This window comes from Meles meles, chromosome 9 (genome assembly GCF_922984935.1).
Source record: "Meles meles chromosome 9, mMelMel3.1 paternal haplotype, whole genome shotgun sequence".
In the NCBI taxonomy this organism is placed as follows: Eukaryota; Metazoa; Chordata; class Mammalia; order Carnivora; family Mustelidae; genus Meles; species Meles meles.
In genome coordinates, this window is record NC_060074.1 from 15,075,921 (window position 1) to 15,088,075 (window position 12,155).

The 12,155-nt window shown below is 37.6% G+C and overlaps 1 protein-coding gene across 1 annotated transcript in view; it reads left to right on the top strand.

Annotated features, from left to right (window-relative positions):
- The window catches only part of LOC123951061 (cytochrome P450 20A1), a 63,477-nt gene extending 52,971 nt beyond the window's left edge, over positions 1–10,506 (top strand). Inside the window, exons 10-13 of the mRNA XM_046019702.1 lie at positions 1,154–1,265; positions 2,947–3,011; positions 9,473–9,562; positions 9,711–10,506. Coding sequence (XP_045875658.1) covers positions 1,154–1,265; positions 2,947–3,011; positions 9,473–9,562; positions 9,711–9,861 — 418 coding nt within the window. The 3' untranslated portion in view covers positions 9,862–10,506. The remainder of the gene's footprint in view (positions 1–1,153; positions 1,266–2,946; positions 3,012–9,472; positions 9,563–9,710) is intronic.
- The last annotated feature ends 1,649 nt before the right edge of the window (positions 10,507–12,155 follow it).

Below are 12,155 nucleotides of genomic sequence, written 5' to 3' on the forward strand. Positions count from 1 at the left end.
TTCTTTCTCATCTCCTGGCTTTTGCAGACTACTCTTTGTCTAGATTCTCTCTTCCTTTCCCTTCTAGCAAACTCCAGTTTTTTCTGCAGGTCTCAGCCTCAAGTGCTTATTTCTCTATAAAGTCCTGCCTTTAGTTATGTGCTCCTGCCATGTGTTCTCCAAAATCCTGAACTGCCTTTATCCTAACAGTTACTGTGCTTTTTAAATTGTTATCCTTGCTGTCCCTGCCTCTCTCACTTTCTCTGCCAACTAGACCTTGCATCCCTTTGTGGATTTCTGTCTTACTGTTGTAGTTCAGTGTCTAATACGGTGTTTCTAATGAAACAATAAATAGTTGTTCAATATATAGTCTCAATAAATAGTTGTTCAAAGAGGAAAGGAAGGATGTTTTCCTTTTTTGTTGCTTTTAAGTATTATAAACAATTAGAATTCCTATGCTTATTTTTTTTAATATTTCCAGTTGTTGCTATTAATAAAGTCCTAGAAGTGGGATTGTTATTGAAGGATACATACAGTAGTTTGGTATTTATGATTAGGGGCTGTGGAGCGAGGCAGACCTGGGTTTAAATCCTGCTGACACCACCTCTCTGCTACATGATCTTAAGCAATTGCCTAATTTTAAAAATCTATAAAATTAGAATAATAATAGCATCCCTGAGGTTCTTGTAAGGATTAAATGAGATACTACATAGAAACTATTTAAGAGAGGGGCAGCTGGGTAGCTCAGTTGGTTAAGTGACTGCCTTCGGCTCAGGTCATGATCCCAGGGTCCTGGGATGGAGCCCCGCATCAGGCTCTCTGCTCAGTAGGGAGCCTGCTTCTACCCCCTACCCCCCGCCTCTCTCTCTGTCTCTCATGAATAAATAAATAAAATCTTAAAAAAAATAAAAATAAAGGACTTTGCTACTTAAGAATTATATAAATAATGTTTCGAGTTTTCTTCTGGTACTTTTGAAGTTGTTTTTATTTGTTTAAATTTAAGCTACCTGGACTTTATATACCTCTAATATATAGCTTAATTTCCAAGCAAATTAGAATTATGATGTGCCTATTTCCAATTAGGAAGATTTTTAAAGTTGTTACAAAATGCACGTGCATTTCAAACTGCCTTTCCCAGAGTTAAGAACTGTAAAAAAAAACTTTTTTAAAACAGGTATTGTCGGCAAGTACTTTGTGAAACTGTTCGGGCTGCCAAACTGACCCCAGTTTCTGCCCGGCTTCAGGATATTGAAGGAAAGATTGACAAATTTATTATTCCTAGAGAGGTAAGAAACATTTGGTATACTTAACTCATTCAGTTATTCTTTTCAACTCTTTCAGTGTGTGTGTTTTTGAATTGTATTGTCTAATACGTTTAATAAATGACACCTATTATTAAATCAAAGACAAAGTTACTTTAAATGACAATAATATATGTTGTTTTAGGGTATAAACAATATAAAAGAAAGGCTCCTTTCCTCACATGTACTGTTAATACTTTAATGTGTATTTTTGTAGGGCTTTGTGTATATATGTTACTCTGTATGTGTATATACACATATACGTGTTTTAAAAACTGAATTTATATGTGAAAAGTTGCTTTTCATGCATCATTCATTAATTTGCTTCTTTAGGTGTATTGTGGTTATTAGTACAACTGGGACTTGATATAGAGCCCACTCATTTTTAATGGATGCATAGTATGTATCCCATCGCATGAGTGTGTTATAGTTTATTTAAGCAGTCCCCATTGATGGAAATTTAGATTACATCAAATTTTTTGTTATTATAAATTATATACTTGTATAGATATTGAGTAGAGCCCTAGAAATTGAGTTTTAGGGTCAAAGTGTTATTTATGTTAAATTTAAATTGCCCTCTAAGAGGCAATTTATATTTTTAGCAGATGTATGAGAATGCTGTTTCTCTCCATATCCTTACTGCTTCTAGATTTATTAATTTTTCACATTTTTAAAATTTCTTTTCAGTGTTCCAGAATTCATTGTTTATGCGCCACTCCCAGTGCTCCATGCAATACGTGCCCTCCATAGTACCCACCACCAGACTCGCCCAACCCCCCACCCCCTCCCCTCCAAAACCCTCAGGTTGTTTCTCAGAGTCCACAGTCCCTCATGGTTCATCTCCCCCCTCCGGTTTCCCCCATCTCACTTCTCTCCATCTCCCCATGTCCTCCATGTTATTTGTTATGCTCCACAAATAAGTGAAACTGTATGATAATTGACTCTCTCTGCTTGGCTTATTTCACTCAGCATAGTATCTTCTAGTTCCGTCCATGTTGATACAAAAGTTGGGTATTCATCTTTTCTGATGGAGACGAAATAGTCCATTGTATATATGGATCATATCTTCTTAATCCATTCGTCCGTTGAAGGGCATCTTGGTTCTTTCCACAGTTTGGCGACAGTGGCCATTGCTGCTATGAATATTGGGGTACAGATGGCCCTTCTTTTCACTACATCTGTATCTTTGGGGTAAATGCCCTATAGTGCAGAAGCTCTGTTTTTAATTTCTTAAGGAATCTCCAAACTTTTCCAAAGTGGCTGCACCAACTTGCATTCCCACCAACATATTTCTTATATGAAATACTGTCTCATTTTAATTCGCTTTTCCCTGATTATTGGAGAGATTGAGCAGCTTTTCATATGTATTTATCAGTTTGTATTTCTTCTTTTGTGAATTATGTACTTGTAACTCATTTCTGGATGCAGGTTTTAAATATTCGTAGTAAAGTCTTTTATTCCTTTATGACTGTCAGGTTTTGAGATGCTTAGGGAGGACTTCTCCACTGTTAAGTCATCAAAATAATGGCCTGTATTTTCTTTGATCATTTTCTGTTTTTATTTTGTACTCCTTATCTATATTAAAAGAGCATTCAGGAGGAATTGGCTCTCTGACAGTCATTTTGTCTCTGTAAGGCCGTGACTAACTAGAATAATTTTTTTGCAGACCCTTGTTCTTTATGCTCTTGGCGTGGTACTGCAGGATCCCAGTACTTGGCCGTCCCCACACAAGTATGAAATATCTGTGTTTATCTTTGTGATTATTGATTTTTATGTGTTTGTGTGTTTTGCATTTCTTTTCTAAGTTTTGAGGAGAAACTTTAATATGTGACAATGATATAACATAAGCAAGCCACTGCCTTCTCTTTGGTATCTTCTGTTCACTATTCTTTCTTTCATGAATCTGCTGTCTGCTTGCTGCTCTTTGTCTCTCCTATTACCACTTCTAGCCTAAGATCTATTTAATCTCTATAACCATCCTTTAATTTCAATGGAAATTCGGGATTCTTTTGTTGGTAAGTGGGTGTTCTTATGTAGCTTCTTTGTTTTCCTGCTGTTGGTCTCAGTTATTAATCTCTTTAGTCAAATTCAGAAAGTAGATGCTATCTCTATACGTGCTGTATGTGAGAATGGCAGGGGAAGGAAAAAGCGAAGAGCAAAGCTGCTACTGTCTACCTTCTGGATAGGCATCAAGTAAAACCCACCCTAAAGAAATGGGTTAAGATTTATTGTCCTGGTAAAAGGTTATAGATTGAGTTGATTGGGGTTAAGACAGATGTGTGGGGGCGCCTGGCTGGCTTAGTCATTGGAGCATCCAACTTTTGATCTTAGGGTTGTAGGTTTGAGCCCCACATTGGGTATTGAGTTTACCTAAAAATAAAATCTTAAAAAAAAAAAAAAAATACAGCTGTGTGAAGTACAGTGGGACAGAGTTGGTGGCATGGTTGAAGTACTCATACCTACTTCTGGAGGATAATGATGGATGGTGGGTTTATTAAGTGTTCTTATTGTTTCAGTTTTTAATATTACAATGATATTAAAAGAAATCTAATAACAAATGAAATAGCAGTCCTCCAAAATTTGCTATGAGTAAAAAATATATTTTATATTCTAAATGACTTATAACAAAATCGAAGATCTATATTAGTGGAAAATTTATGCTTATGATTTAGAAAAACTAATATTTCCAGTTTTTAAATTGTTAAAAAAATTCGGAAAATGCCAAATTGTTGTTGTTGTTTTGTGGGGGTTTTTGGCCAAGTTTTTGATAAATTTGAAATGTAATATGAAAAATATAAGAAATTTGCTGGAACTTTTGACACTATTGCTTCCCTCAAAACAGATGATCTAGGTTACAAATTGAAAATATTAAAAAAAAAAATGCTAAAATGTGGAAATATTTTGAGGCATCAAATAAAATCAGATTTAGGAAATGTTAGTAATAATGTTTCATACTAATGAAAAGCTTTCTGAAATTGGGCACCTCCCTCTTGAGAGATGACTCACACTAACAAAAATGTACATAGACTGAGATAGACCTTGTAGAGACAGTTGATTACTGTTTAATATAATTGTCACACAGACAAGGATAAAGAGATTAACTTTTTTCGCTAAACTTAATGCTCTTGAGGTCTACATAGTATGTTTCATACCTTTTTTGGCTGCAGAGTTTTTCATCCTTTCACCCACCGGAAAACATTTGGATTGTTTTGGTAATGAAGCCACTAAGAACAGTCATGTAAGGGTTTTTGTGCGAACATAGGATTTTATTTCTTTGGGATAAATGCCCAAAAGTGCAATTGCTGGGGTCGTATGGTTAGTGCGTGTTTAGTTTTACAAGAAACTGCCAGGGGTCGTATGGTTAGTGCGTGTTTAGTTTTACAAGAAACTGCCAGGGGTCGTATGGTTAGTGCGTGTTTAGTTTTACAAGAAACTGCCAGGGGTCGTATGGTTAGTGCGTGTTTAGTTTTACAAGAAACTGCCAGGCTGTTTTTCAGAGATTCTCAGCAGCAGCGTTTGAGAGCCTCTGCAGCCTTGGTGGCGCTGACCACTATCACTGGTTTTATTTTAGATATGAGGTGGTATTTCATTATGGTTTTTAAAAGTTGTCTTTTTGAGTAGCTGACATTAACGTATTCTCCTATAGAAAAAAAAAGTCTGGATATGATTTATTTATATAAAGAAATGATAGAGGGGTGCCTGGGTGGCTCAGTTGAGCCAACTCTTAATATTGGTTCAAGTTATGATCTCAGGGTCATGAGTTCGAGCCCTGCTTCAGGCCGCACACTCAGTGGGTTGTCGGCTTGAGATTCTCTCCCTCTCCCTTTGCCCCTCCCCCGCTCACACTCTCTCTCTTTCTGAGATAAATAAATCTTGACAAAAAATGCTAGAAATACATTATTACTGTTACCATATTGGCATGTTTCAGAGCAAGAAAACCTGGGTCAAGTTCTATGATTTCAGTATATAATAATGAAAATATTACTCTAAACTATGAAATATTATCAACTTAAAAAAACCAGACTAATACAAAATTCTAAGCTGAAAAGAATGAAGGCAAGTACCAAAAATCTCCATATGGACTGGGACCAAGATAATGATACAGCAGGCTCCTGAGTTTCCCTCCTCTTATGGGCACACTCAATGTTGCTATGCATGGAGCAGTTCCCTTTGTGAGAAATCCAGAAACTAGCTGAGTGACTTATACACATTGGGAAAGCGAGAAAATACCCATACTGAAATGTGTAAAAGGCTGAGACACACTCTTACCATAAACCCACACCCAGCACAGTGCCATATAATCTGAAGGGAACCCTCAACTGCCAGCTTCTCCCTGAGAATCGAAGGGTTTGGACTGCACAGCTACTGCCCTAAACTGAAGACTCCCGCCTGATACATGGGTTTCTAAAACACTTAGTTCTGAAAGCCACCAGGGCTTGTGTTCATGATTCCGCAGCCTTGTAAAAAACTAAGAAGCAGTTCTTAATGGTGCATGATAGGAACACAGACGTTTCCTCTGGCTTTTCCTCCAGGGTTCAGCAAAGAGGGAGCAGGCAAGGCAAAAACTCTTTTCCTGGAAGGAGGTTAACTGCATATTTTAGAAGCTGCTGCCTGAGGGTTCAGCTTCTAGTTAGCACACATCTCTGTATAATGGCCATGATCCTCCTTGAAGCCTGGGGGAGCCAGTGGACACACCCCCCATCAAGTTCACTGCATAATAAAACCAAGTCATCTTGTACACATCTAGTGCCCCAATTTTATAGCTGCTGTCTGAGGGACATGCCCCCAAATTACCTAACTCTGATAGCCAGGGGGTCTTATATCCATAAGTACCAAAGGACAATAGCAAACAAAAGTACTTGTTAATAGGCATGCAGGTATTTACTGTGGCTAGCCCCCAAGGTTCACTCCAAAGGGGGCAGGCAGTCTTTCTCAGGAAGCGATTTGACTCCTGCATTAGCAAAGTGCAGTCCCTATCAAAATGCGAATAATATTTCACACAGAACTAGAACAAATAATCCTAAGATTTGTATCAAATGATTAAAAACCTCGAAAGGCCAAAGAACATAGCTCAACATAATAAGGGCCATATTGGACAAACCCACAACCAACATCTTCCTCAGTGGTGAAGAGCTGGAAGCTTTCCCTCTAAGATCAAGAACAAGACAGATGTTCAGTTCATCACTGTTTTTCAATATGGTAATGAAAGTCCTAGCCACAGCAATCAGACAAGAAAAATAAAAGGCATCCAGATTGGTAAGGAAGAAGTAAAATTGTCACTATTTGCACATGACATCATATTATATGTAGAAAACCCTAAACACTCCATCAAAGAACTATTAGAACTAATAAATTCAGTAAAGTTTCAGGACACAAAATTAATACGCAGAAATCTGTAGCATCTCTATATACTAATAACAAACTAGAGGAAAGAGAAATTAAGACAACAGTCCCACTTAAAATTACACAAGAAACCTCCAAAACCTAGGAATAAATTTAACCAAGTGAAGGACCTGTACTCTGAAAACTGTAAGACACTGATGAAAGAAATTGAAGGTAATACACGCAAATAGAAGGGTAAACCAGGGAGCCTGGTTGGCTCAGTTGGTTAAGTGGTAGACTCTTGGTTTTAGCTTAGGTTCATCCATGTTGTGCAAATATCAAGATTTCCTTCTTTCCTGTGGCCCAATAATACTGCAGTAAACATGTGAGTACAGACACCTCTTCGAGATAACGACAGTTTCCTTTGTCTCAATTTTCAAGATAGTTGATAAAAGCAAAAGCTGGTTGGGGGACCCAGTTGGAAGAGTATGCAACTCTTGATCTTAGGCTTGTGAGTTTAAGCCCCACTTTGGGTATAGAAATTACTTAATTTTTTTAAAGATTTATATATTTATTTTAGAGAGAAAGCAAGAGAGCAGGGGGAGTGGCAGAGGGAGAGAAAGACTCCCAAACAGACTCCCCACTGAGTGTGGAGCCTGATTCAGGGCCTGATCCCAGGAACCATGAGACCATGACCTGAGCCGAAACCAAGTTGGATGCTCAACCAACTGAGCCACCCAGGAGTCCCAAGATTACTTAATTCTTAAAAATCTTACTTACTTTAAGTATGCTCTACTTACAACATAGGCTTGAACTCATGACCTTGAGATCAGGAGATCAGGAGTCTTATCCTTCACCAGCTGAGCCAGCCAGGTGCCCCAGAGATTACTTAAATAAATAAATAAAGGGGCACCTGGATGGCTCAGTGGGTTAAGCCTCTGCCTTCAGCTCAGGTCATGATCTCAGGGTCCTGGGATTGAGGCCCGCATTGGCCTCTCTGCTCACCAGGGAGCCTGCTTCCCCCTCTCTCTCTGCCTGCCTCTCTGCCTGCTTGTGATCTCTGTCAAATAAATAAATGAAATCTTTAAAATAAATAAATAGTTAAAAGGAAAATTATTTTATATAATTTTTATGTGAACTATAATGTGAGTCTAGTATATTCCATTAGTGGAAGGTAATTTACACTTTTTAAAAAAGAAAATAAAGTAGAATTCTTTTTTTTTCTCATAGCACAGTTTAAGTCTTTTAACATTTGCCTTTATTTTTTTTTTAAGATTTTATTTATTTGTCAGAGAGAGGGGGAGAGGGACTAAGCAGGAGGGAGAAGCAGACTCCCTACTGAGCAAGGAGCCCAGTGCAGGACCCAATCCTAGGACCGTGGGATCATGACCTGGGCTGCTTAACTGACTGAGCCACCCAGGTATCCCTAACATTTGTTTTTGAGAGGAATTTTTATGTTCCACAGTGGATGAGTTTTTGGTTGTTTCTATGTATGCCATTTCACCAATGACTTTTTACAAAATGAAATTCCACACAATAAAAAAACCCTTCTTAGCCTCTTCATTTCCGTCACTTACTATTAAGTCTGGATATAATATAATTGATGAATATAATTTTTTTTAAAGATTTTATTTATTTATTTGACAGAGAGAGAGATCACAAGGAGGCAGAGAGAGAGGAAGGGAAGCAGGCTCCTTGCTGAGCAGAGAGCCCAATGCGAGGCTTGATTCCAGGACCCTGAGATCATGACCTGAGCCGAAGGTAGAAGCTTTAAGCCACTGAGCCACCCAGGCGCCCGATGAATATAATTTTAAGTCTGGTGTATCCAGTTTTAGGAAGTACATTTTAATTGAAGAGGCAGTGTAAAATGCTTTGCGTATTGATGAGATGGGTCTCGTGTAATAGATAATTTGAACACTTTTTTTTTTCTTATTTTTATTTATTTGATGGAGAGAGGCACAGCGAGAGAGGGAACACAAGCAGGGGGAGTGGGAGAGGGAGAACAGGCTTCCCATGGAGCAGGGAGCCCAATGTGGGGCTTGATACCAGGACCCTGGGATCATGACCTGAGCAGAAGGCAGATGCTTAACGACTGAGCCAACCAGGTGCCCTGTTTTGAACATCTTAAATTTAAATATTCATTATGTACTTTTGTATGATTTATCCTTATATCTTATAATATGATGCACACCTGTGTTACAGTTTCATTCCTTGCTGGTTCCAGAGAAATGTATTCTGAAGTAATAAATTAGGGGCGCCTGGGTGGCTCAGTCATTAAACTTCTCCCTTTGGCTCAGGTTATGATCCCAGGATCCTGGGATCGAGCCGTGCATCCGGCTCCCTGCTCCGTAGGAAGCCTGTTCTCTCCCCCTCCCACTATCCCTGCTTGTGTTCCCTCTCTCGCTGTCTCTCTATCTCTGTCTCTCTGTCAAATAAAGTCTTTTTTTTTAAAGTAATAAACAGAAAAAATATATATGTTTACTAGTTTGAGGATATAATAGGTAAAACTTACTGAAGATTTTTATTTATTTATTTTCGAGAGAGTGAGAGTGAGTGTGCAGGTGCACGGGGCAAGGGGAGGAGGGACAGAGGAAGGGAGGGAGAGAGTCTCAAGCGGAGAACTGCTGAGCACAGAGCCTGAGGCAGGGCTCAATCCCATGATCCTGAGATCGCCATCTAGGTCAAAATCAAGAGTCAGACACTCAGAACCAACTGAGCTGCCCCTAACAGGTGAAATTTAAATACAATTGTGACAGCGGTTCTTATTTTCAGTACTTTTCAGGCTTTATTAGATACCTGTGTTTTTCTAGTACAAACATGTAAAGCGCCATTGGAGCTCTGGTGTCATTTGTCCCAAACCTTCTTTTTAGATTTGATCCAGACCGGTTTGATGATGAATCGATGATGAAAACTTTCTCCTTGCTTGGATTCTCAGGCACGCAGGAATGCCCAGAATTGAGGTAAGTGACAGAGAAAGGAAAGTGAAAGGAAAGGTGCCAGACTTCATACTCAGAGTTTTGGTGATGACTGCTGATGAGAATGAGCAATCTATATAATTAAAGCGTAATTGTTAATCGTTAGTAACCAGTCGACTCTCTCCTTCACTAGGTTTGCATACATGGTGACCACAGTACTCTTGAGTGTACTGGTGAGGAGGCTGCACCTGCTCTCCGTGGAGGGCCAACTTATTGAAACTAAGTATGAACTGGTAACATCATCCAAGGAAGAAGCTTGGATCACTGTCTCAAAGAGATATTAAAATTTTTTACATTTAACTCTTCTTGAGGAGAATGATGGTTTCAAAAATCTGTATTGAATCCTTTTATAAATCAAGTTATACTATGGAATATAAATACCTACTGGTACTTCATTATGTAAATTTGGACTTTTGCATATCAGATTTATTTAATGCATGATATACATTTATACTTTATTGCCTCAATATAATGATAATTTTAATGGGAAGCTGTTTTAATTTTTGTTTTGTCACTTTTTTTGTTATTTTTTTTTGTTTTATCACTTTCTATGATACTATCTCTATATTATTTTTCTTAGTTTGATCTGTAGTATTCTTGAAGAGACGTTATTTCGCACACTTTGGGGAATCATGTTTTCTGAATATTCTTAAAAGGGAAACATAATCCTAACTTCTTTTCGTACTTTAAATCACTTTAAAGGGAGAAAACAAAGACTTCCCATAATTTTATTTCTCGGATTAATATTTTTGTTTTCTAAATATAAATTAGCTTATATTTAATCATTGTTATTAGGTTGAATAACCTAGCTAGTATTTGCTTACTTTTATGCCTCCCAGGTAATACTGTTCATTTCTTTACCTATACAAGGCTCATCATTTTGAATGCTTCTGAGTCATTTGGAAATGACTGAATGTATTTTGAAGTGCTCCTTCGGGGCGCCTGGGTGGCTCAGTGGGTTGAGCCGCTGCCTTCGGCTCGGGTCATGATCTAAGGGTCCTGGGATCAAGTCCCGCATCGGGCTCTCTGCTCAGCAGCGAGCCTGCTTCCCTCTCTCTCTCTCTGCCTGCCTCTCTACTTGTGATCTCTCTCTGTCAAATAAATAAATAAAATCTTAAAAAAAAAAAAAAGTCTGAAGTGCTCCTTCTGAGGCTTGTTTTGCCTTCTGTTTTGCTGGAAATTTTACTTCACCAATTCTCATTTGTGGGAAAAACTGAATTCCTAATATGTTACTATCATATCATATTATGTCACATAATGAACTTAATGATTAAGAAACAAGAAAGCACTTACCAAAACCAAAACCAAATTAAAAAAAAAAAAAAAGAAAGAAAACAAACATTGGAAAACATATGATAGGGTTAATATCCATATGCTATATAAATAGCTTATATAAATTGGTAAGAAAACATAATAGATAAATGGTCAAAAGACATGAATAAACATCTTTTAGAGGAGGAAATAGCTATTCAACTTTCAGAAAAAAGGGTCAGCCTCACTAGTAAGCAAAGAAATATTGGAACTATTTAAAAAATATTTTTAAGTATCTTGGAAATTTGTACTAAGTACTGATAAGTTTTATATTTAATACTTTTTATATTGATAGCACTACAGTTGAGTCCGCTTTTTTTGGTTACATTGTTCTTGAAGAATTTTTTTTTTTAAGACAACAACTGGAGGAAATATGCCAAGTGCAGATAGAGAGGAAAGGAAGAAAAATGATAACTGTTGCAAGTGGGTTTATTTTTGACACTGCTGAATTCCTCTTGTAATTTTGTTTCAAGACTGTACCCTAGTTATTGAGTTATGTTATGCTGTGTTTATGGTCAGGTAGCTAACATTTCAGAACTAGTTAGGAGTGGTTAAGATAGAATTTAAGTAATTACATGCAGCTTTTATTTCTGACAAAAATATTTAATTTATGGAATAATTTAAATTCTAAAACTGTAAGTGAAATGTATTCTTAGTTCCCAGCATCATGTTGTTTCCAAAAAGGCACACTGTTAAATTCCCTCCTATCATTTTGTCTGGTTTTGTGTATGTAGAGCATCTTTCTTTGTTCTCCAAGTACCTTAATTGGTTTGGAAACTGGCAGTGGAGAGTTAGAGTGGGCACTTGATGTGTAAACTGAGTGTCAGTAAAATTAGATGAGATAAGTAGAATTGTAAAGCAAGTGAGACCTGGTCAGCAATGATCAAGGCAAAACCAGGACAGCTGAGCCAGAGAGTGAGGGGATTGGCCTATTGCCAATATATGAGACAATGCGTTGTTACTCATAATGATTTGAATCAAGGAAAATAAGAGAATCAGCTCAATAAGCACATTTTATCCATGGTTACATGACTGACTTAAAACATTTCACATGCATCCTAGAGGAGTTTTTAAAAATAAAAATGCTGTCAATCCATGCACTGTTGTATCTTACTTGACCCTTTGTATTTATCAAGTGACTGAAATTAAAGTGGCCTCAGTGTCACTAATGGCTTGTAGCATGGGTCTGAGCAGGACTCTTAAGTTTTGTAGCTTTGGGGGTTTTAAAAAACTATTTCTTACCTGATTTTGATCTGCATTCTTTTCG